This window comes from Astatotilapia calliptera, chromosome 8 (assembly GCF_964374335.1).
Source record: "Astatotilapia calliptera chromosome 8, fAstCal68.1, whole genome shotgun sequence".
Lineage (NCBI taxonomy): Eukaryota > Metazoa > Chordata > Actinopteri > Cichliformes > Cichlidae > Astatotilapia > Astatotilapia calliptera.
Genome location: NC_137429.1, coordinates 29,061,464 through 29,084,319, shown reverse-complemented (window position 1 = coordinate 29,084,319; position 22,856 = coordinate 29,061,464). Strand labels below are relative to the sequence as shown.

The 22,856-nt window shown below is 42.0% G+C and overlaps 1 protein-coding gene across 1 annotated transcript in view; it reads left to right on the top strand.

The window, feature by feature from the left end:
• ryr2a (ryanodine receptor 2a (cardiac)) overlaps positions 1-22,856 on the top strand; it is a 311,203-nt gene that overhangs the window by 167,201 nt on the left and 121,146 nt on the right. The window contains exons 47-56 of the mRNA XM_026177557.2: positions 2,067-2,170; positions 5,403-5,538; positions 5,643-5,829; positions 6,604-6,715; positions 7,283-7,403; positions 7,508-7,677; positions 8,082-8,302; positions 8,463-8,553; positions 14,204-14,344; positions 14,920-15,083. Coding sequence (XP_026033342.2) covers positions 2,067-2,170; positions 5,403-5,538; positions 5,643-5,829; positions 6,604-6,715; positions 7,283-7,403; positions 7,508-7,677; positions 8,082-8,302; positions 8,463-8,553; positions 14,204-14,344; positions 14,920-15,083 — 1,447 coding nt within the window. The remainder of the gene's footprint in view (positions 1-2,066; positions 2,171-5,402; positions 5,539-5,642; positions 5,830-6,603; positions 6,716-7,282; positions 7,404-7,507; positions 7,678-8,081; positions 8,303-8,462; positions 8,554-14,203; positions 14,345-14,919; positions 15,084-22,856) is intronic.

Below are 22,856 nucleotides of genomic sequence, written 5' to 3'. Positions count from 1 at the left end.
TCCAAGCTGTTAGAAGCAGCCTTCAATGTGTCCCAGTCTGTAGACTCCAAACACGTGCGAAGCTCCTCCACAGCCTCGTTGCTCCACAGTTTTTTAGTCCTCATGACAGGTTTGGAGAGCTTCAGCCTCTGTCTGTACGCGGGGATTAGGTGGATCATGACGTGGTCAGAAAGTCCGAGTGAAGCGCGGGGCACCGCGCGATAGGCCCCGCTGATCGTGCTGTAACAGTGGTCTAATGTCCTCTCCTCTCTGGTCGGGCATTTAATATACTGCTTATATTTTGGAAGCTCATGGCTCAGATTGGCTTTGTTAAAGTCCCCAAGAGCAATGATGAGACATGCACTTGGTGCCGTTTTGGCGCTCTCTGTCAGGGTGAAAAATGAACATTGACATACTGGTGGAGGACTTGAACACAGTCCTCCACCAAGTGTCTGCTGTAGTGAGATCTAGCTTCCACCAACTGCGCCTTATCTCTAAGGCTAGGCATTATATTCCGCATGAGGACCTGGAGAAGCTTATTCACGCTTTTGTGACCTCCAGGTTGGATTATTGTAACTCCTTGTACTATGGTCTTCCCTCTTCTCTTCTTCTTAAACTGCAAACAGTCCAAAATGCAGCAGCCCGCCTTTTGACTGGTACCAGGAAATTTTGCCATATTACCCCTGTCCTAGCTAGCCTGCATTGGCTGCCCATAAAGTACCGTATTCAATTTAAAATATTACTCCTTACTTTCAAAACTATTAATAAATTAGCGCCAAGTTATCTTAGTGAACTTCTCAAACCACATACTCCTGCTAGAACACTCAGATCTGCCACTCAACTACTTCTGACCCAACCCAGATCTCGACTGAAGTCCCGGGGTGACCGTGCATTTGCTCTGGCTGCCCCGGTACTGTGGAATACCCTTCCTCTCGACCTCCGCGCATCTGATTCCATTGCACTGTTCAAATCACGATTAAAAACCCACTTATTCAATCTTGCCTTTCCCTCTAGTTAATATTTCTTTTATGATTTTATATCATGCACTTTTACGCTCATTTAAATTCTTGTTTGCTCTGTACCTGTTGCTTTCCTATGTATTAGTGACAGTTATCTGCTTGCATATTTAGTACTTGCTTTGGTCCTATTTCTATTATCCTCCTCCTATACTCTATTTTACTTGTTAAGCACCTTGGCATACCCTTGGTTTTTAAGTGTGCTTTATAAATAAAGTTTATTATTATTATTATTATTATTATTATATTCATGGTATGAATGCATTAGCTATGAAACTTGACAGTTTGTTTCAAGTATGGGAACAAAGCTTACTTGTTGTTCCTAGAGTATTTAAAAGTAGAATGGGAGGCAGAGCCTTCAGTTTTCAGGCCCCTCTTCTGTGGGACCAGCTCACAGCTTGGACATCTTAATACGAGATATTTTTGCTTGAAATAAGTGAAAAAAAATCTGCCAATGGAACAAGTGAAAATTCTCCAGATCCAACATGCACTGTCTAAAAACAAGTTCTTCTATCTCACTGAAATGTTACTCTGTAATTGATTGTGTCTTATTTAAGTGTGATGAGATATTTTGACTAGAATATATTAAGATTTTGAGTTTTTGCAGTGTATATTTATATAAATCTTGTCTACTCACTCAAAGCACTTTAGAATACACATTTACGCATTCACACTAACACACATTCGGGGATTAAGTAAATGGTAAATGGACTGGTTCTGATAAAGCACTTTTCTACTCTGAGCACAACTTGCCTCATTCACCCATTTGCACAAGCACTTTTTTATGCTTTCCATTTAACATTCACGCTCTGATGGCTGCATCGTAAAGCAACTGGGGGTTAGTATCTTGCCCAAGGATATTTGGCATGAAGACTAGAGCAGATGGGGGTTGAACCACCAAGCTCCTGATTAGTAGGTGACCTGCTCTACCTCCCAGATTGCCACTGACTTTTGGATTGACAGACTACCCTCTCTAGCTCTGGGATGTTTGTTGCTTTGGAGCAAATGACTGTCTATTGTGAAAGTTTGTATAGTTGCATACACTTTACATATGTCTTTTCCTCTTCTCAGCATCTCCATCTATGCGAGGATCCACTCCTCTGGATGTGGCTGCAGCATCAGTCATGGATAATAATGAGCTTGCCCTTGCTTTAAGAGAGCCAGACCTGGAGAAGGTGAGGCTGACAAAGACTTAGACACACACAAAAGGAAAACCGTAAATTGTATTAGATATTCTGAGGTCACTTTAGCCTATAGAATAGAAGAGCCTGTTACTGTCACAGCACATGTACAACAAAAATTGTACCAACTGTGGTGGAATAAAATACAGTCTGGGGAAGAAGATATGACTTGATTGACCTGAGGTGTCGACCACAGGGCAGCGGGTCAAACGGGTGGTATCCAGGGTGCAAGGGGAATCTGGCGAGGGTGCGAGCTGCCATCTTATGAAGATTAGGGTCTGTTAAGTTCTTGTTGCCTCAGCGAAAGTTACAAAAGTAGATGGTGAGCCTTGGCTCCATGTATAACCTTCTCCAGCATCTCCCTACACCTTTGAATATGCCACAGAGCTCAGAGTTACTTCACATGCATGCTGACAATTATACATAAACATGTCTGCTTAAGGAAGAAAGCATGTACAAAATGAGGCTTAAACTTCATCCCCAAATCGGTTCTGTATTCCTTTGTAAATTCAAGTTCTGTTTTAAATTTGGTGCACAGCTATCAAAATCAAATATTTTATAATGCATATTAATCTGATTCCTTACCAATCATGAAATTAACTTAATCAGTTCCATAGGTCTTATTCATACTGCTCCTTTAAGACAGCAGTCTCACTATACCTGTCATGAATCGCTGTGCGGCAGGCAGGAGTTGGACCCAAAGTGCAGGACTCACAGACTCAGGGAGGTGAACTCAAAACTCAGCTTTATTTGCTGGCAGGGAAAAAACATACAAACTAATCTAAACTGGGAACTTGGAAAACTCACAGAGAGACACACAGGGAGATCCACACAGCAAGAGGGACGACACGACACTGACTCAGAGAAACACAGGGCTTAAATACACTGGGAAGTAACGAGGGGAATGAGACACAGAAGGAGGGCACAGCTGGGAGAAATCAGGACTGACGAGACAAGCAAAGCAGGACGCATTCACATGAGACACGGACCATCAAAGTAAAACAGGAAGTATCACACAGAGATGCGAACTTGACACAGTGGAGACAGCAACTAAGAAATACAGAGACATGAACCATAAGGCAGAGGTCTAAGAACCAAAATACACAGGGAAATACTCAGCTGGGAACACAAGAGACTAGACTAGAGAGAGTAACAAAAAACCAACCATGAGAACATAATGCACAATGCAGAGTGACAGAAAACAAGAAACTCAAACATGCAAAGACACACAATTACACAGAACAGAGGGGGCACAGAGAGACATGAAGGGCAAGGGATCAAAACTAGAAGCCATAGAATAAATCACACACAAGTACAATAATACAAAAATCACAAAGAACTAAAAACGCTGGGTCAGGAGACCCAGGACCGTGACAATACCCCTTTCATTATACAAATTGATAATAGCAGTGGTTAGCAGAAACACTACTTTAAAACATGTAGATGCAAATATGTACTCAGCTTCCAAGCTAAAACCACTTAGAAAAAAGAGAGTACGAGTTTATATAGCAGCAGTTAGCGGGGTTAACATTTCAGCATGTTGGTTAGCAGCGGCAACTGTAAAGTCTACTCGCCAGTGCAAAGCACTTTGCATTTACAAGAAACAGCTTCAGGTCTCCAGATCTAGCAGTTAACAAAACAGACGTCTCGCTTTTCAACCTCTTTTTCAACAGCAACAATGTTCCTCATATTTAGTTATCAGCCTTCTGACCAAAGGTTTCTACTTTTATCTGACTGTGACTGGGCTACAGCATCACCTGCACAAAGCAAATCTTCAGGCCGCCAAATTGAGATTTTCCATTATTCCCGTATAGTCTGTAAAGGCTATGAATTGGTGACACCGGAAACAAATGTATTAGTATAAAATCCAGAAAGCTACACGCTGAGATTATTTTAAGGTGGCACATGCCACCACAGTAGATCCGTCCCGGCTGCCGGTCATGTGAACCAAGCTCTAGCTATGGGCACAGTTTATGTCCCATGGCAACGGGTCGGGCATCCCATACTAGGGATACCACTTTTTTATGTCCGATACCGATACCGACATCATAAATTTGGATATCTGCCGATACCGATATGAATCCGATATAGTGTGTTTTAATCAATAAAACAGTTTTTTAATATCTTGCTGCATTTTGATAAGTTCATACTCAAGTTTAAATAAACAACAACACTAAAGCTATTCTGTTACACCTGTATGTAAAGAACACACTGCACCCAAAATATTTCAAAGTTCAGCAAAACTGATCAATCTAATGAACTTAAACCTGCTCCATCCTCCCTGTTCTGGTGTTTTAAAGAGAACTTAGCAGAAATATTAAGCAACCTGACTAATAGGGTTGCAAACTCCCAGCAACATCTTTCTTCAACAGAACTGCAGACTGCACAGATGGTATCTTCCCAAAGGAAAAAGTGCTATAGCTTACTAGGGTATATTAAACTTAACAGTTACTATATACAGTAATGGACTTCTATACGTTTTACATCAGATTAAAACTTTGGGTTTAATATTCGGATAATTATTTATTAAAAGCTCGACATTTTAAATGAGAATAAGAAAGAAAAGTATGTCTTTGTGCCCCTTTTCCCTGTTCATGCCCTAAACGTGCTGCTGTTGTTCAGCCGCTGGTTTCCTCTTTCTGGCACGAAGTGGGCCAAAAACAAACAAGAGAGAAAAGCCGATCAGCTGATCAGTGATCAGTTTCATGATTGAAGTAGGAGCAGGAGAGAGAGAGAGAGGCAGTCGCTCCATATATCGGTTGTTAAGCTTAACGCTGGAATGCTTTACAAACATTCAGAGATGAACTTACACACTTGCTTTACTTCTCTCTGGGATCACTTCCTCGGAGATGAAATGCTGGTTTGGTAGCGAGGCTACAAACACATACAGCGGCTCTATCACGTGACCACACTGCTCCGACGTGCTACGGTTATGAGCCGAGTCGCCATGTCGCAAGTTTTGTGAGGTGCTTTTTTGATATTTAATAGATCGGATTACATTTTTTATTTCTCTCCGATATCCGATCCAGTAATTTACGTCAGTATCGGACCGATACCGATACGTAATATCGGATCGGTCCATCTCTATCCCATACTGCTGAAGCCCTTTGTGCTTTGTTCTATCTCTGTTAATTAAATTTAAATTGTAGGTGTCTTTCCACTGTGCTATATTTTTTTCTTTTTGAAACAAACAACCCAAAATAATAATAATAATTTATTTTTGCAGGTGGTACAATATCTAGCTGGGTGTGGGCTGCAGAGCTGTGTGATGCTGGTCCGTAAGGGATACCCTGACATTGGCTGGAACCCTGTGGAGGGGGAACGATACCTTGACTTCCTGCGCTTTGCTGTCTTCTGCAATGGTAAAAATGTAACCATACGACTGCAGTCAGATCATTTATTTTCCACTGGAGTTTGTATCATGTGCAACCACAAACTTAGCAACTTGTCACTGTTATGTGGCCAGGTGAAAGTGTGGAGGAGAATGCCAATGTTGTGGTAAGGCTCCTTATTCGTCGACCAGAATGTTTTGGCCCGGCTCTTCGAGGTGAAGGTGGTGATGGGTTGTTGGCAGCAATGGAGGAGGCCATTAAGATCTCTCAGGATCCCTCCAGAGATGGTCCGTCTCCTATGTCTGAGAGCAGCAAGGCACTGTATGACAACACTTCTAACCTGATTACTTACATATACATATTAAAGTTCACACTGACAGAACAGGACTGATCAGTTGGACTGAACAGGCAAGAATCAATTACATTTCCTTTATATTTATACAGCACCCATTCATAGCAGCAGTTATCTCCAGACACTCAAGGTACCAGCCGTCAGATAACTCCCTATAAGCAGCACTTGGCGACACTGGCAAGAAAGACCTCACTTTTAACAGGAAGCGCTCGCTAGCACAATCATGTTGACTGTTTGCATTTGGTCTGCCTGGTAGACTAAATTCCTTACAAAGGTCTGTACATGAGTCTACAAGTCTAGATGGCTTGTAAACAGCCTGTTAAATGTTAAGGGATTTTCTTAAGATGGAAATTAGGGCATACAAAATGCTGACTCATAGCAATTATAATTTGTTGTGCAGATGTATATATTGAATAGTTATGAATGCCTGCCACAAAATCCCAGGGTTCAGTTGGATATGACTTTGAGCGCACTATTTTCCTTCGGCACACCTTTTGGTAACTTCCTAAACTACGTGTCGTATTTCCAGTACTAACAATGTTCAAGCAGATTATCTCTTCCTGTGTTTTCCATTTAGAAAAGAACAATTTCAGACAAACATCAGCCTGAACCAATTATCCTGTCACTAAGTTCATGAGTAACTACAGTACAAGCACAGAGTGGGAAATGAGCATAACAGGTCAGAAGAAAATGGTCTGAAGTATTTAGGGGCATTTAATATGAGAGTGTGTCTCTGTGTGTAGCAGTGACATGCCAGGGGAAGAGGAAGATGATACAATTCACATGGGAAATGCCATCATGACCTTCTACTCTGCTCTCATTGACCTGCTGGGCCGCTGTGCTCCAGAGATGCATGTGAGTTACTTTGTACTGCACACGTGCGTTTGTTAAGCTGTCTCTGTTTTGTCTTTGTCGTCCTCGTCAGTGACCTGTTTATACAGGGTCCTATCTCCAATTAGAGCACCTGACTGGAAAATGCCTTAGGAGAATGTTTGAGGAGAGAAGTTTTCTCCCGACTTCATTTGCATCGTGTCTGAATAGCTGACTGTGTTCACAAACAGATTAAAAGTGTGCTCGACGTGTCTCTTTAGTGAGCAGAATGTGTTTTCAAAGCCTCTTTTGAGTAGTTGTTGTTTGCAGATATTGCATGCACAAAGACTTTTAGATTGCCCGGAAGCAAGAATTCCCGTAGCTTTATCCTCTATGTCTCAGACAACAGCTCACAGCTAAGAGGGGTTTGGGACTGAGCTTGTTTTAATATTTTGGATTATTGAGTCACTGATAGTGAGAGTTGTCGCTGGTCTTACGGGCTCCGTGCTGGCTGGCCTTCAAGTGGAGTACCAGCGATTCAAAATGCACAACTCCTACATGCAGCCTTACGTATATAGTGCACTCACTTAAGCCCTACCTCTTTTCTATTAGCTGATCCATGCTGGTAAAGGTGAAGCTATCCGTATCAGAGCGATTTTGAGGTCTCTTATTCCTATTGAAGACTTGGTGGGAGTCATCAGTATTTCATTCTCTATGCCTAACCTGGCTAAAGGTAAGAAAGTCATCTGACATGATGACATCTAATCCAGTAATAACAGTAACTGATCCTGTAATATCAGCAATCAAGAATTGAATTGTGTTTGCGTGCATGTACAGATGGGCTGGTTGTGGAGCCAGACATGTCAGCAGGTTTCTGCCCAGACCACAAAGCAGCCATGGTGCTGTTCCTGGACCGTGTCTATGGTATAGAAGACCAGAATTTTCTTCTCCACCTTCTGGAGGTTGGGTTCTTACCAGACCTGAGGTCTGCCGCCTCTCTGGACACCGTAAGTTTCTGTCTGTGTGTATATTTCTTTCTCTTCAGGAACAGAAATACAGATTTGACAAAAGGTAAACTAACAAGGAGTCATGACTGAACCACACACAAAAAACACAGCAATAAACAAGGAAACCAACAACAGAAGGATAAATGTCAACACAACAGAAAATAGAACCAAAATACAAAGTTAATCACTACTAAAAAACAGAAGAACTCCAGAAAACTCAAAGCCCATCGGTCCAAGGCCCAGGGAACACGACACTTAGCCTTTGATATTGTTTCTTACTGGCACAACTACGCACTTTATTCACTGTGTATAGTATTCCCCCAGAGGTATAAAAACATATGTACATGCCACACGTGTAGTTTCTCTATTACGTTGTTATTGTTTCTCTCTATTCTTTGTGTTAGGTTGCTCTGAGTGCCACAGACATGGCACTGGCGCTCAACAGGTATCTGTGTACAGCAGTGCTGCCTCTCCTGACTAAATGTGCGCCGCTGTTTGCGGGGACAGAGCCGTTCGCCTCACTAATTGACTCGCTGCTTCATACGGTTTATCGCCTGTCCAAAGGCTGCTGCCTCACCAAAGCTCAGAGGGACTCCATAGAGGAGTGTCTGCTTGCTGTTTGTGGGTAAGATGAAGACATACATGCACATATGAGTCAACCTTTAATGAGTATTTAGCATTTAGTCTACCCTTTTTTAAAAACACATGCTATAGATCGTATTTGATTGTATTCTTGATCAGCGATGGTACATTCCACTAACGTATGGAATCCTCTTAATGTACAGTAAGCTAAGGCCTTCAATGATGCAGCACCTACTCAGGAGGCTGGTGTTTGATGTTCCTCTACTTAATGAGCACACCAAGATGCCTCTGAAGGTGAGAAACAAAGTCGGAAACAAAGTTTGCATGTATAGGAACCAGTGTTCAGGTTGTTGTCTAAAAATGCAATCTATTACATCTTACTTGTGAGTTTTTGTTTTTAATAGTTATGCTACTTAATTACTCCCCTAAGAATGCAATTACTACTCATTACATTACATTTTCAGTACTCTATAACATGGCCAAAGATGCATTGTGTTAAATATCAACACTTCACCGCGTTCTTTTGATTCCTCAGAGGCATCTGATGGAAGACAAAACACTGCTCAGTAGATCCTTTCACACTTTATTGTCTCACAAAATTACTTCTAGAAGCGAGATGCGTCCTGCATGACACAGTGCCGCTGTTGCGGCTCAACCAACGGCCACGGCAGGCTAAACACGAGGACACAGATGACGCGCAACAATAGACACATAAAATACACTTCTGTACCATTTACTCCTTTTATTCCACGTGCAACTGTCCAATATACAAATCAGCGCCTGGGAGTAACTATTAAACAAATGCACAGACTGCACAAACAAATAACTGCTCCTCACAAAGAACTGCACTAACTACTATGCCAAACTACAACTTGGCCTATGGCATCAATTAGTGCATAAATATACATAAACCATCAAGTTACAGTTAAAATACATCAAAATCATTCAAGCTGCGCTCAACAGAAAGTTTTGCCTCATGCTCACCCTACCTTTCTGCTCATCAACATCAAGAGGTGAGTGCAACCACATTTATCATCTACCACACCCATGAGACACGCCCCACACCCGTGCACCAATACAGTGAGTCCATTTAAACCAACCCACTTAATCAAAAAAGGAACAACTCATATGGCTCCTACAGCCGCCGATCTCAAAATGGTGACGCACACTTAACAGTTTTATTATTATTTATTTGGGGTTCAGGGGGGTTGGGAAGCTCATCTTGTAACCGGAAGGTCGCCGGTTCGATCCCCAGCTCTGTCTGTCTTTGTCGTTGTGTCCTTGGGCAAGACACTTCACCTACCGCCTACTGGTGTTGGCCAGATGGGCCGATGGTGCGATATGGCAGCCTCGCTTCTGTCAGTCTGCCCCAGGGCAGCTGTGGCTACACCTGTAGCTGCCTCCACCAGTGTGTGAATGAATAGTGGAATTGTAAAGCGCTTTGACGGTCTCGAAAAGCGCTATATAAATGCAATCCATTATTATTACCAGCTCTCTCATTCTAGTCAAAACAACCATGTTTCAGTAACTTTCCACTAGAGGATGGTTCCCTGTTATCTACTTTCAGGGCGTGTCCACTTAATAAATTCAAATCAAATTCAAATTTTATTTGTCACGTACACAGTCATACACAGTACGATATGTAGTGAAATGCTTGGACAACTGCTCGTGACCTAAAGAAAATAAAAAAGGAAAAGGCTATGAATAAGATAGGAAATAAATATGAAAAATTAAAAAGGGTAAATTTAACTAGGAAGGAATAAAATATAAATTAAGGTTAAAAATGAAATAACTGTACAACACAAATTAGAATGAAGGGTAAATTTAACTGGGAAGAATAAGATAAAGATAAATATATAAATTAAAGTTGAAAATAAAATAACTGTACAACAAAATACACAATACACAATATAGAACTATATAAGAATGTATGAAGAAATCTAAATATAAATAAATATATACACAATAACAGCAGCTGTACAAGTATTAACCGGAAATGAAGAATATAGTGACCAGTGTTGTGCAAAACCAAAGTCCAGAAAGTCCAGTGTGTGTGTAAGAACCATATGTGTGGGTCAGGACTGTGTGGTGGTGTGATTGAGAGACCGTATCGCCTGCGGGAAGAAGCTCCTCCTCAGTCTCTCTGTGTTGGTCTTCAGGGAGCGGAATCGCTTTCCTGACCTCAGCAGAGAGAACAGTCTGTTGTTGGGATGGCTGAGGTCCTTCACCATCTTCCTGGCCTTGGTCCAGCACCGCCTGCTGTAGATTGAGTGCAGGTCAGGGAGCTCGGAGCGGATGGTGCGCTCAGCTGACCGCACAACCCTCTGTAGAGCTCGTCTGTCCTGCATGGTGCTGTTCCCGAACCAGGTTAAGATGTTTCCCGCCAGGATGCTCTCTATGGTGCACGAGTAAAAGTTCCTGAGCACCTTGGAGGGCAGTTGGAAGTCTCTCAAGCGTCTGAGGTGGTAGAGACGCTGTCGGGCCTTTTTCACCACGGTGTTGATGTGACAGGACCATGACAGGTCCTGCGTGATGTGAACTCCGAGGTATTTGAAGCTGTCCACTCTCTCCACTGGGCACTCGTTGATGACGGGGGTCTGGTAGTTCCTCTCCTGCTTAGTGCTGAAGTCCACTATCAGCTCCTTTGTCTTACTGACGTTTAGAAGGAGGTTGTTCCTCTGGCACCAGTTCTCCAGATTCCTAATCTCCTTCAGGTAGGCCGTCTCGTTGTTATCAGAGATCAGGCCCACCACGACGGTGTCGTCAGCAAACTTGATGATGGTGGTGGAGCTGGTAGTGGCCACACAGTCATATGTGTACAAAGAGTACAGCAGGGGGCTCAGAACACACCCCTGGGGGGCTCCAGTGCTGAGAGTGGTGGAGGCTGAGACATGTCCGCCCATCCTTACTGCCTGTGGTCTGCCAGTTAGGAAGTTGGAGATCCACTGACATATAGATGAGCTGAGTCCCAGATGCTCCAGCTTGGTGGTGAGTGTGGAGGGAATTATGGTGTTAAATGCAGAGCTGTAGTCTATGAAGCGCATTTTAACATAATTCCCCCTTCTAGTGTCCAAGTGAGTGAGTGATGTGTGGAGGAGATGAGAGATGGCATCGTCTGTGGAACGATTTGGACGGTAAGCGAACTGTAGTGGGTCCAGTGTGTCTGGTAGTGAAGAAATGATGAAGTCTCTGACCAGGCGTTCAAAGCACTTCATCACTACTGAGGTGAGGGCTACAGGGCGATAGTCATTGAGAGAAGCAGGGTGGGGTTTCTTCGGGACAGGAACAATGATGGACTCTTTGAAGCATGTGGGGATCACCGACTGAGATAGAGAGATGTTGAATATCTCCGTGAACACAGGAGCTAGCTGGTATGCGCAGTCTCTGAGGATACGACCTGGGATGCCGTCTGGTCCTGCTGCTTTCCTGGTGTTCACTCTCTTGAAGGCTCTCCTTACTTCATGCTCGGAGATGACGAGCACGTTTCCGGTGCTGGCAGTATCTTCCTGTCTGCAGCCGTTAGCGCCGCTAACACTAGCATTGTTGGAGTCCTTAGCTGCAGCCTCGAAGCGAGCATAGAAAGTGTTCAGCTCGTCTGCCAGAGTCACGGCCGCGTTCGTCATATCGGTTGTTGGTGTTTTATAGTCCGTTATTGTCCTTAGTCCCCGCCACAGGCTCCTAGAGTCACTCTGTTGGAGTTGTGACTCTAGTTTCCTCCCGTAGCGCTGCTTCGCCTCTTTCACCGCCCTCCGCACGTTATATGACGCGGCTTTGTACGGGTCCATGTCCCCCGTCATGAGTCCCGTGTTGTAGGCAGCGGTGCGGGATCTCAGAGCGTCGCGGATGGTTTTATCCACCCACGGCTTCTGGTTGGGAAACGTTGTGATAGTCTTTGTCTCCACGGTATCATCCGCTAGTTTCCCGATGAATCCCACAACCGCTTCCGTAAATACGTTGACGTCATCGTCGGAGCTGTTTCTGAACATGCCCCAGTCTGCGTCATCGAGTGCGTCCTGTAACGCGGCCACCGATTGATCCGTCCAGCGCGCGACCTTCCTCTGAACCGGAACTTCCTGTTTCAGCCTTTGTTTGTATTTTGGCATGAGGAAGATGGCGGCGTGATCAGATTTGCCAAACGGGGGGCGGGATTGTGCCTTGTAGCCGTCCTTGACCGTAGTGTAGCAGTGGTCCAGTGTCCTTTCACCCCTGGTGGGGCAGGTGATGTGTTGATAAAAGTTCGGCGCTGCGCGTTTGAGGTTGGCGCTATTAAAGTCCCCCGTCACAATAAGCGCAGCGTCCCGGTGTTGTGTCTGGTGCTGTGTGAGTGCCTCATGCAGCTCGCATAAGGCGGTGACCGTGTCCGCTTGTGGTGGAATATAAACGAATATAAATATAAACGAATATAAATACTACACTAAATGGTTATATGGCATTTTAGTTAATATAAAGCATAGAATTGAGGCACTTGTGCTTTGCTATTACCATACATGAGTTATTGTGTAGAGGTTTGGGGAAATACATATAAAAGTAATACTCAGACTATAATCATAATGCAGAAAAGGGCCATTAGGGTATAGGGCTCACACAAACGCACTCTTTATTAGGACGCAAGCTATAAAATTCCAGGATCTGGTGAAGTTTAAAACAGTGCAAATAATATATAAGGCAAGGAAAGGGATGCTCCCAATCGAAATAAGTAAATGGTTCTTAGAAAGAGAAGGGAGGTATTTAAAATTACAAAGAGTAAGAACAACATTGAAAAGGATGTCTATTTCAATAGCGGGAGTTAAATTCTGGAATGAGTTAAAAGAAGAAATAAAGGTCAGCAGTGATATAAACCAGTTTAAAATAAAACTCAAAAAAGAAATTTTAAATAAGTATAAGAATGAAGAAAATGCAATTAACCCAAGACAGCAGTCAAACTCATGTTTATTTTCTTCTGCAAATTAGCAAATCTAAATATAGTTTTAGTTGAACATGAGAAAATATTTTTTGTGATGTTATGTTCTAAGTTGAAGGCGGTGTATATGTTTTTGTTGTTCAAATTTAGATGATGAGGATGTAAACCTGAGGGGGTGGGGCTAAATAAGTATATACTTCTGCCTACTCCTTTTCAAACAACTGCATGGAATGATTTCATGAAACGCTGGTGAATGTATATGTTTGAAATAAAAAAGAACTGAACTGAACTTCAGATAATTACACATAATTACCATTCAACTGTGTGTATCTTTTTACATGCAGTGGGGAACATTCATCAATATGCCAAAAGGTTGATTCAGTTCATCTTCATGCACAGCTGACTGCAGGTTTCCCCAACATTATAAACAGTACATTTGCACAATGACTGAAACTAGCACCACTGAAGGGACAATGGGCTGGGAGGTCAGTTCCTTGATCCTTAATATGCAAATTCTCACAGAGAGTTGGGAATGGCTGCAATCACAGCATTGTAAGATGGCCAGAGATGTACCCTTAGGCCCCCTCCTCGATTTAGAGATGGTCTTTCCCTTTTCATGTAAATGACCTCCTTGACTGGTCATTGTTCATTCAGTGGTGCTAGTTTCAGTCATTATGCAAATGTTTATAAGGTTGGGGAAACCTACAGTCAGCTGAGACTGAAGACGTCACTTGGATGATGTTTCTCCCACTGAAAACGCACAGATGAAACATAGAAATGTTCTTACCCAGTGCAAAAAAACAAATGCACACACCAAATTACCATTAGATTTATAAAATATGCGCACTAGCCCTTTGTGGAAAAACTGTAAAATCCGTGAAGCACAAATAACAGTATAATTGTATGGTTAGTAACTAATGTTGTTACTGATTAAGTGCATTAAGTTGTTATGGGAAAATATGATTGAATTACAATAACACCTTACTTACTCATTTGGCTTCAGTCATATATTGACTGGTAATTAATGTGCTTTTGACTTCTCAGCTGTTGACCAATCACTACGAGCGTTGCTGGAAGTACTACTGTTTGGCTGGAGGTTGGGGCAATTTTGGAGTAGCGTCAGATGAAGAGCTGCACCTCTCTAGGAAAATGTTCTGGGGAATATTTGATGCCCTGTCCCACAAGGTGAGGCTCATCTAGTGGTAGCTCAGAGAATGCACACGGGTCGCACTTCTATGGACAAGCATAACAAGGCCGTTACTCCCACTCACTCTTCTCCAAGTTATACCGTCATTGCCTACTACCAGCAACACGATAGTCCCTAGATGGTGCGTACACCACCCAATGATTCCAAAAGAATGTTGGGCCTCTCATTATGCACATTAGCAAAAAACACCAATCAGGACCAAAAGGTGCAGGGAAGCATCCCGCTCATCCTCCAAGTAAAGCCCATTGGGAAAGAGGAGGCAGGGAGCAAGGGAGACCAGTATACCCACTCCTGCCTGTCTCTTCTCCCTATGTTTCTCTAATCTTCGCTGGATAGATTTCTGCCTTTTGTTTGGACACACTGTTTAATAAAACTCATAATTTATCTGCTGTGCCTGGAATTCTCTATTTCAACCCTCACTTCACCCTCATGACAGATTCTGAATATTCCCCAAGTTTATTTGCTTTAAACAAATGATAAACAGACAGCCTTCAATGTTCACAATAATGTCTGAAGCAACACACTTACATACTGTGTATGTGTTGTAATGTAGCAGTACGACCAGGAGCTATTTAAACTGGCGCTGCCATGTCTTAGTGCTGTGGCTGGAGCTCTTCCTCCAGAGTATATGGAGTCCAACTACATGGCCATGATGGAGAAACAGTCATCTATGGACTCAGAAGGAAACTTCACACCACAGCCTGCAGACACCACCAAGTATGTACATCTTTTTCTTCTTTGTAACATGTTTACTTGTTTGGCTTACAGTCAGGTTAGAATGCTTTGCACAATGATACAATGATATGTCTTGTTGTTTTGCCTCTGTATACCAACATGGTGGATTTTAAATCAAACAATCATTATGATATAATTGAAGCAGGGGGTTAACAAAAGTATTGCATTAACTGTTCAAAGCCATTTTATGCAGATTCCCCCATTTTTAAAGGTGCATAAATGCTCTTCTACTCTGAATAATCCACTTCAAACTCGCTCACACACACACATTATTTATCTAACATTCTTTATTTAAGAAACACATACATGCTTACACTTAACTAGGGTTCAGTATCCTCCCCCAGGCACATGTCAACATCCAAATATGAGGAGCCAGGGATTGATTTGAGTAGCAAACTTGCATTTGGTGATAACAGGGACTCTCTGTAATTTCTAAACCGGCAGTGCCCAAGTTAGTATTAAGAGTGAATAAGCTACCAAACAGGACTTCAGGTTGAAAAACTAAAATAAACATATGAGAGAGATTGGAAGAATTTTAGAAGTGGCAAAAAAGAAGGAATTCACTGGTTAGCTCAGCAGCACCAAATGTCTACGATCACAGAATTCTTTTCTGGGTTAGGACAACAACCCTCCTCAACATCTGGCCAAGCCTCAAACACGTGAGGTACAGATACAGCCACTTAAAATAACCACCTCATTCCTGACAGGACAATGACAGATACCTGGCGGATTCCTGCCTGATGGCCGGTTGATCCGTGACTGTAATGATATTCCCCGCCTGTGACGTGTACAATGCGAACAGGAACAGGTTAACGCTCCCAAGCAGCATTTATAAAAAACAGTGTAATGTCTTGTGCATCATCCAGGGGGCGCAGTGCTAATGGAAGTCCATTCATTTACAGAGGTTGTGCACACGGAATAAGCAAGATACAAAGCAAAAAGTGATGCTTGCATTCTTGGGTTATTCCTCAGTAATGTTACTGGACATGAAAGCATGGCACGACAATGTCTTTTTTTAATTAAAACATGAAAATCACATTTTAAGCAGAAGTTGATGATTGGTTGGTCCTGTAAGAGAAAAGTATATTTTTAGAGATACAAAAGGTCAGACAGAGAGCACCATGACAGCAGTAACAATGTAATGATGCTTTTAATGATGAAATATGTCGGGCTCTGGTCTAAATTTATAGGTGTCAGTGAAACACTACTGTACTGCAGGAGAGGGACCAGAGCATCTACTGTACATGTGTGGGCATTCCAGCCATGCCAGTTACTGTATGCATTGGCTTTGCTAATAAACGAACAGTCATAGCGCCATCACAAATAGTTACGTTTGGCAGTACTGGTGAAATCACATTTGTCTGACTCCTCTTATAACATTACCCTGTGAAATGGACACTCCAAATGCAAGGCTGTCCCTCAAAAAAGTGTCTGACCTTTCAGTTACTAAATCAATGCAGTAGTTCGTGTTAAATTTTAATTTAAACATGCCCCAACTGCACAACAATATGTATGTGTGTGTGCTGTCTGCCAGAAATATTTGGCACTTTATTTTAATTTTTCTGATGATTAAATAAGGTCAGTGAACTGCTGCTGAAGGAGAGAACCACGAGGGTCTGGCACTGTGCTTAAAACTATTGGTAATTCCCGCCAGTTAAACTTTCCCAATAAATGAACAGTCATAATGGTAATGATCACAGTCCTGGCTGCTTATTCAAGCTGTCTGTCACTAATCTTGGTATTTCACCTTTGCAATTCATGTCAATACTCTGGTTCAAAAATTTTGTAGTCAATAAATGCTACACGTCCCACAAATAAGTGTCCAACCTGCATCATGTATTTATTTAGTTATAGGTGGGAAAACTCCACCTGCTACAGGTAGGACAGAATTAACAGTTATTAGTGTTCAAACTGGTCTTAATGAGCGATTATACAAACAGCGTTTCCAGCGCCCACAGATAACAACAACTCTGCCATCAGGAGATTATTAACAGCTGATACTTATTTTATACTTTTCCATATCTTTCTTGGGATTGTGCAATCAAAGCTTCATCATCATATGACCCTCAACCTGAATGTAGAGAATAAACCACAATTTATTGGAAAGAACTGTCGGAATCCTGACAACGACTAAATAAATAAATAAACACTTTAATAACACAATTTGTTAAATATGTTACGTAGATCTCTTAAGAGTAGTTTTACTAATAATGTATGGATCGCATCATTTTAAAATGCAGCAAGTTGCCTGCTGTGAACCACCTTTATTTTCTCTCCGTCCGCGCTCTGTGCATCTCTGATAAATTGTTGCAGGGCTTTTACAGACAGGTAAGAGAGGGCAGTGGATTCTTTTGTCACACATTAGGTTCAAACAGTTCTCCGACCCCCCACAGAAGGCCAACAACTTCCAAACCCCAGCCCAGGTATCCTCTCTATGCTGTCTTTAACACTTGTAAATGGTATTTCAGGAATCACTGACAGGAAGTTTTTACAGAACGCTGTTGTAAAAACAGTCACTGTCTTTGTATTTTCCCCAACCCCCATCTCTGCCTGTCTGTACATCTTAATGAATGTCATTAATGTGTTTTCTCTTTTAATAAAAATAATTACAGAAGAACTTTTAGTTTTTACATTACTGTTAAAATCCCATTTTTAAAAGTATGCAGTTGAGAGTTTGTTACTAAAACTGGTGTTTTAGTAACAGACCTGCGTTTGCAGACCTGCAAACATTGTGAGATCATGTTGAATTCATAACAGCGTGTAACTTATAAATATCCAGAAGCAATTTTCACCTGATGGAATGATCAAGTCAGAATATGCCTGTTCAGTTTATTTAGGCTGCTCAGTCCAGAAACAGTTTTCATCACAGAGGTGCATTCATGAAAACTCCGTCTTTTTTTTTTAATCTTGGGAGAGCACGTGCTCTCCTCCTCGAAACAAATCGAAGGTTTCAAAGGAAACAACAAAAACTGATTATCAAGTAGGAAAGCCTTAAATTCATGGAATTCATATAGTAGCACAGACTGTTTGTTTTTGATAGTCTTCTAATGTCCACTATGAGGTTTCTTCATTTTTTTGTTCACATTTCTAAAGACATAGCCCAGCACAAACAGCTGATACGTTGCACACCTGCACATCTGTCAAGTTGACAGTGGTTGAATACACTTTCATTGAAAGAACATTCCCCTCTAAAGTATGAAGACAGGACTTAAAATGATTCAAAAAGCCAATGTCCAAAGAACAAACACCTTCAAAGTTGTTCTTTGAAGCCTTCAGGAGAACTTAAAAAAGGAACAATTAGGTGAAAGTCTGGCCTCTTATGTAAAATATGGCTCAAGACTTTTGCACAATTTAAGAGATTAAAGAAATCTAAAGAATAAATCAAAATATTAAGTTGCATTCTAACAGAAAATAAAAATGAATAACAATGCTATTCATTCAAACAGGTCTGAAGAAGTAACAACCCAGCCAACAACAGGCTAAATGAAGTTTTACCAGTTTCAGAAGTAACCTCCACATCTGGGTTGGGATCTATGAGGAAGCTTGTGTGCAAGAATATTATTTTTCTGTATTTATTTTCTTTTAAATTGTTTCTACTAGATTAGATTGAAATGGAAGAACGAACGGATGTTTACAGGAAATAGTTTTGGTGATTTGCAGTGTCAAATGACTGAATGGTCAAACCAACTGTAAAGTTTCATCCATGTATTTAACATTTTCAAAACTGAACTTTAAGTTTTTATACTATCATGGGTGAAGAGGTCTCCAACAAACATCATGGAAAGAATGTGAAATTCAACTGAGTTTTATTTAAGGCAAGGCAAGGCAAGGCAAGGCAAGGCAAGGCAAGGCAAGGCAAGGCAAGGCAAGGCAAGGCAAGGCAAGGCAAGGCAAGGCAAGGCAAGGCAAGGCAAGGCAAGGCAAGGCAAGGCAAGGCAAGGCAAGGCAAGGCAAGGCAAGGCAAGGCAAGGCAAGGCAAGGCAAGGCAAGGCAAGTTTATTTGTATAGCACAATTCAACAACAAGGTGATTCAAAGTGCTTTACAGAGACATTAGAAACAAGAACAAATAAAAAGCATGATTTAGGGCAGGGATAGCTCAGTAGGTAGAGTGGTTGCCCCCATGATCGGAAGGTCGGGGGTTCGATTCCCCTTAACAGCTACCCTGAGGTACCCCTGAGCAAGGTACCGTCCCTACACACTGCTCCCCGGGCGCCCAATGGCTGCCCACTGCTTCACTGAGTGAATGGGTTAAATGCAGAGAGCAATTTCCCCACGGGGCTCAATAAAGTACAATAATGTACACACTTTCTTTAAAATTGAATAAAACAAGCAAATAAACTAACTAACTAATTAACAAACAAACAAACAACAGTATATAAAATCAGTAAATGTAAGTTTTGAAATTTAAGCTTAAAGTGTGGATTTGGTGCTTTATTCAAATGCAGCTGAGAACAGGTGAGTCTTCAACCTGGATTTAAATAAACTGAGTGTTTCAGCTGATCTGAGGCTTTCTGGGAGTTTGTTCCAGATATAAGGAGCATAAAAGCTGAATGCAGCTTCTCCGTGTCTGGTTCTGACTCTGGGAACTGATAAAAGACCGGATCCAGATGACCTGAGGGATCTGGATGGTTCATACTGGGTCAGGAGGTCACTGATGTATTTTGGTCCTAAACCATTCAGAGCTTTATAGGCCAGCATCAGAACTTTAAAGTCTATCCTCTGACGGACAGGCAGCCAGTGTAAGGACCTCAGAGCTGGACTGATGTGGTCCACTTTTTTGGTCTTAGTGAGGACTCGAGCAGCAGAGTTCTGAATGAGCTGTAGTTGTCTGACTGATTTTTTAGGTAGACCTGTAAAGATGCTGTTACAGTAATCAAGCCTACTAAAGATGAATGCATGGACTAGTTTTTCCAGGTCCTGTTGAGACATCAGATCTTTTATCCTTGATATATTCTTGAGGTGATAGTAAGCTGACTTTGTTATTGTCTTAATGTGTTTTTCTAAGTTTAGGTCTGCATCCATCACTACACCCAAATTTCTCGCCTGGTTTGTGGTTTTTAGATGTATAGATTGAAGTTCTCTGGTGACCTGTAATCGTTTTTCTTTGGCGCCAAAGACTATTACCTCAGTTTGTTTTTGTTTAGCTGGAGAAAATTGTGGCACAACCAGTCATTAATTTCCTCAATGCATTTACCAAGAGCCTGTACAGGGCCTCGGTCTCCTGGTGACATTGTGATATATATTTGTGTGTCATCTGCATAGCTGTGATAGTTTATTTTGTTGTTGTTTATAATCTGTGCCAGTGGGAGCATGTAGATGTTAAACAGAAGGGGTCCCAAGATGGAACCTTGGGGAACTCCACATGTGATACTTGTCTGCTCAGATGTGAAGTTACCTATTGATACAAAGTATTTCCTGTTTTCTACGTATGATTTGAACCAGTTTAGTACAGTTCCTGAAAGACCTGTCCAGTTCTCCAGTCGTTTGAGTAATATGTTGTGGTCAACTGTATCAAATGCTGCACTGAGATCCAGTAACACTAGGACTGACATTTTTCCACTGTCTGTATTCAGACATATGTCATTAAACACTTTGGTCAGAGCGGTTTCAGTGCTGTGGTTCTGTCTAAAACCTGACTGGAAGGCATCGTAGCAATTATTCTGTTTTAAGAAGTAACTGAGCTGTTGAGAAACTGCTTTTTCAATGATCTTACTTAAAAACGGGAGATTTGAGATCGGCCTGTAGTTGTTCATTTGTGTCTTGTCAAGATTGTCCTTTTTCAGTATAGGTTTGATTACAGCAGTTTTTAGTGATTCTGGAAACACACCTGATAATAAAGAAAAGTTGACGATCTGTAACAGGTCTGACTCTAAAGTCTTTGAGACCTTTTTGAAAAAACTTGTTGGCAGGACATCTAAACAGCAGGAGGAGGAGTTCAGCTGACCTAAGATGTCCTCCAGGTCTTTGCTGTTAATAGGTTGAAACTGTTTCATGGTGTTTAAACAGTTTTTCGGTGGACACAGTACATATCCTGGATCTGCTGTTGATGTACCAATTGCTTGTCTAATTTTTTGGATTTTTTCAGTGAAGAATTTGGCAAAGTCATTGCAGGCCATGGTTGAATGAAGTTCAGCTGCCACTGGCACAGGAGGGTTTGTTAGCCTGTCAACTGTAGAAAATAAGACCCGAGCATTATGGCTGTTTTTAGTGATGATGTCAGAGAAGTAGGACCTCCTTGCATTCCTCAGTTGTAAATTATAATTGTGAAGTTTCTCTTTATAGATGTCATAATGAACCTGGAGGTTTGTTTTTCTCCATCTGCGCTCAGCTTTCCTACACTCTCTTTTTTCATTTTTCACCAGTGTGGAGTTTCTCCATGGAGACTTTTTCCTTCCAGAGATAACCTTCACCTTAATGGGAGCAATAGTGTCCATTACATTTAACATGTTAGCATTGAAGCTATTGACGAGCTCATTGACTGACCCTCTGGACAGGTCAGGTGTTAATGGGAAGACCTGGTTAAAAATTGCACTACTGTGTTCAGTTATACACCGTTTTGTGATCACTGTTGTTGATATATTTGTGTGGGCTGAGATTTTACTTTCAAAGAAAACACAGTAATGATCAGACAGGCCCACATCAGACACAGTAACCTTTGAAATGCTCAGGCCTTTGGAGATCAGTAGGTCAAGAGTGTGTCCTCTATTATGTGTGGCCTCTGTTACATGCTGAGTCAGCCCAAAGTTGCCCAGAGTGTTACTCAGGTCTTTAGTCCCTTTGTCCTGAGGGTTGTCCACATGAATGTTAAAATCCCCAACAATAATTACACAGTTGAAATCAACACAGATCACAGACAGCAGTTCACTGAGGTCATTAAAAAAGTCTGTGCAGTATTTGGGAGGCCTGTAAACATTAAGAAACACAACTTTGGATGGGGCCTTCAGCTGTAAAGCCACATATTCAAAAGACTGAAAACTTCCAGGAGATAGCTGCTTACATTGAAATGATTCATTAATAAGACAGCAACCCCTCCTCCTCTCCTGCTCGCCCTGACCTCACTGATAAAACTGTAGTTAGGAGGGGTCGTCTCGATGAGAACAGCTCCACTGTTACTTTGGTCCAACCAAGTTTCAGTTAGAAACATAAAATCAAGGCTGTGCTCAGTGATTAAATCATTAATTAAAAATGTTTTCCCAGCTAAAGATCTAATGTTTAATAAAGCCAACTTAAGTGTTTTAGAGGTATTACTTGTCCCCTCGTGTTTGGGAGCAGTCTGTGGCACACAAGGTATGTTTACTATGTTTAAAGATCTTTTAGAGTGCAGCTCTCTGTGTTTTGACCAGGCCACATGTCTCCTGTCACCTAAAAGTACAGAAATTTTAAAACCTTGTAGTAAACAGGGTCCCAGCTTCTCCTGGGAAAAGTCACCACTGCCATAATCCTCACAGCCCGGACCCTCCACACATCACGCATCAGACTGCTGGGACAGGGCATGAAGAGGAACTAAGGGGGGCGAGGCTGGGCAATGTGACTTCGATTGCTCTGTTGAGGGTGGGGCTCGATGGCGAACCTTTGGCCGCTCTGGTGGGGGGTTTATGGGGGACAAAAAGGGATTGGGACGGGGGGTAGATCTGAGCCCAGCATTGACCCGCTCCATCATCTCCTCATCTCCACCTTAATAGCTCCAAATCAAAGTAGTGGCCTTAATGTGCTTCATATTATAAAGCAGTGTCCTAGGCAGTGTTATGGTACGT